Source organism: Buceros rhinoceros, unplaced genomic scaffold (genome assembly GCF_000710305.1).
Source record: "Buceros rhinoceros silvestris isolate BGI_N320 unplaced genomic scaffold, ASM71030v1 scaffold22215, whole genome shotgun sequence".
NCBI classification, from domain to species: Eukaryota; Metazoa; Chordata; class Aves; order Bucerotiformes; family Bucerotidae; genus Buceros; species Buceros rhinoceros.
In genome coordinates this window covers 554-2523 of record NW_010414864.1, presented here as the reverse complement: position 1 = coordinate 2523, position 1970 = coordinate 554, and the positions used below count along the sequence as shown (strand labels likewise).

Genomic DNA, 1970 nt, shown 5'->3' with positions numbered 1-1970 from the left:
TTGCAGCAAACCGTGCACCACAGCCGCGACTCCACTTCCTCAGGAAAGCTCTAGCGGTTCGACCAGCTTCACCAGCCACGCGAACCGATGCACAGCGTGGGAGGCAAATAGGGAGTTTCATGCAAAACCCTCTTTTTTTTTTTCCCCCCATGATTGCTTTGAAGGAATGGGGTCAGGGCTTCTGCCCCAGCCCTTCAGCGATCGTCGCAGCATCTTCCTGCTCCGCAGCTCCCTCACGCTTCGAGCTGTCTGTTTTCTTTGCAGCAAGGAGAATTTCGACAGCATCCCCGATCTGGAGTTCAACCCAATCCGGGGAAAGATCGTCCATGCTTTTTTTGACAAGCGGTAAGAACATCCCCGGCACTGCAGGGAGGGTCGGGGGAATCGGTTTATCCTCTGAATGCAGGATGTAGCTGGGCAAAGATCACCCTAAAGGCTGGGATGGAGCCAGGGTGAAAATTATACACATTTAAGCCAAGTCTTAGGGAAAAGATAGTCCTAAAGCTTTGTCAAGGAACGTGCTGGGCTGTGTGGCGGGTGGCCAGGGGGGTCCCAGCTGCCCATCACCGGCAGTTCTGCTCTTGGCAGGAACCTGCGTCAAGAGTCGGATGGGCTGGCGGATGAGATAAACTTCGAAGACTTCCTGACCATCATGTCCTACTTCAGACCCATCGAGATGAACATGGACGAGGAGCAGCTCGATCGCTTCCGGAAAGAGAAACTCAAATGTGAGGCTTGTCCAAAGCCCGGGGCTGGGGCGCAGGGACAGTGGGAAGGGGCTCCCCTGACCCTGCCATGCTCCCCTTGTCCCTCCCAGTCCTCTTCCATATGTACGACTCGGACCACGACGGGAAGATCACGCTGCAGGAGTACAGAAATGTAACGTATGGTCCCTCCCACCCCAGCACCGCCGAGTTCCCGGCCCCGGCTTTGACCAGCTGCCTCGTAGGTGGTGGAGGAGCTGCTGTCGGGGAACCCCCATTTGGAGAAGGAGTCGGCACGATCCATCGCTGACGGGGCCATGATGGAGGCAGCCAGCATCTGCGTGGGACAAATGGTGGGAGCCAGTTCCTTGCTCTACCGCGGCACAGAGATACCCTGGTGTCGAAAACGGGGCTGTCCCCGGGCTGCTTTGGCAGGAGAAAGTTTTTTTGCAGACAGCAACTTTCAGGTGTTTTTTTTCCGTTATAAGAAGCTGAGGGGGATAAGCCAGCAGCACCCCATAAAGCACCATCCTCAGCGCTCGGGGCTTTGCTGCTTATACACCAGCAGCTCCTTGCAGCCGTGATGGTTCTGGGAACCGATTTTGGGCTGGCCACGGGGCACAGCGGGGGACCAGTGCTGTGCCACTACGGGATACACAGCCCCAAGGGACCCGCTCTCTGGTCACCCCGTGCCCCAAGGTTCCCATCGGTGCGGGGCCGCCGTAACGTGTTCTCTCTCGCTGCACACAGGGGCCAGACCAGGTGTATGAGGGCATCACCTTCGAAGACTTCCTTAAGGTTGGTGCCGTCTCCGCCCATCTCCCCAGACGGAGGGTGGCGGCTGGTCACAGGGACCTGGGTGTCTGGCCCCCGGCCCTGCTCACCCCCTTTCCCTCGCAGATGTGGCAGGTAATTGACATCGAGACCAAGATGCACGTCCGCTTCCGCAACATGGAGACCATCGCACACTGCTACTGACCTCCGGCCCCCGCCTGAGAGCCAGAGGAGGAGGAGGAGGAGGAAGACGAGGACTCTGCAGCAGCTCCGTGTTCCTGGCACCAAGCGCTTTGAACGTGCCCGTGTGCCTGTCCCGTGGTGGGGCTGCCTTCTCTCTAGAAACAAGAGGCTTTTATCTGTAATAATAAAGGTATTTCTCTTTTTACTGCTTGCTGAGTAATACCCCACCCCGGGCCTGGCGGGGTCTCTCCCCCTGCAGAAAGCCTCCTCGCCTCCCTGTGTTCCCCTAATTCTGAATTTCCAGCCTCT

At 57.8% G+C, this 1970-nt stretch overlaps 1 protein-coding gene across 1 annotated transcript; it reads left to right on the top strand.

Annotated features, from left to right (window-relative positions):
- Positions 1–264: 264 nt before the first annotated feature.
- Positions 265–1682, top strand: TESC (tescalcin; the record flags this gene model as incomplete). The annotated part of the gene is made up of 6 exons (XM_010137240.1): positions 265–345; positions 589–728; positions 818–879; positions 950–1057; positions 1455–1502; positions 1605–1682. Coding segments are annotated over 6 exons (517 nt in total), but the record flags the coding sequence as incomplete, so codon positions are not given.
- Between the last annotated feature and the right edge of the window lie 288 nt (positions 1683–1970).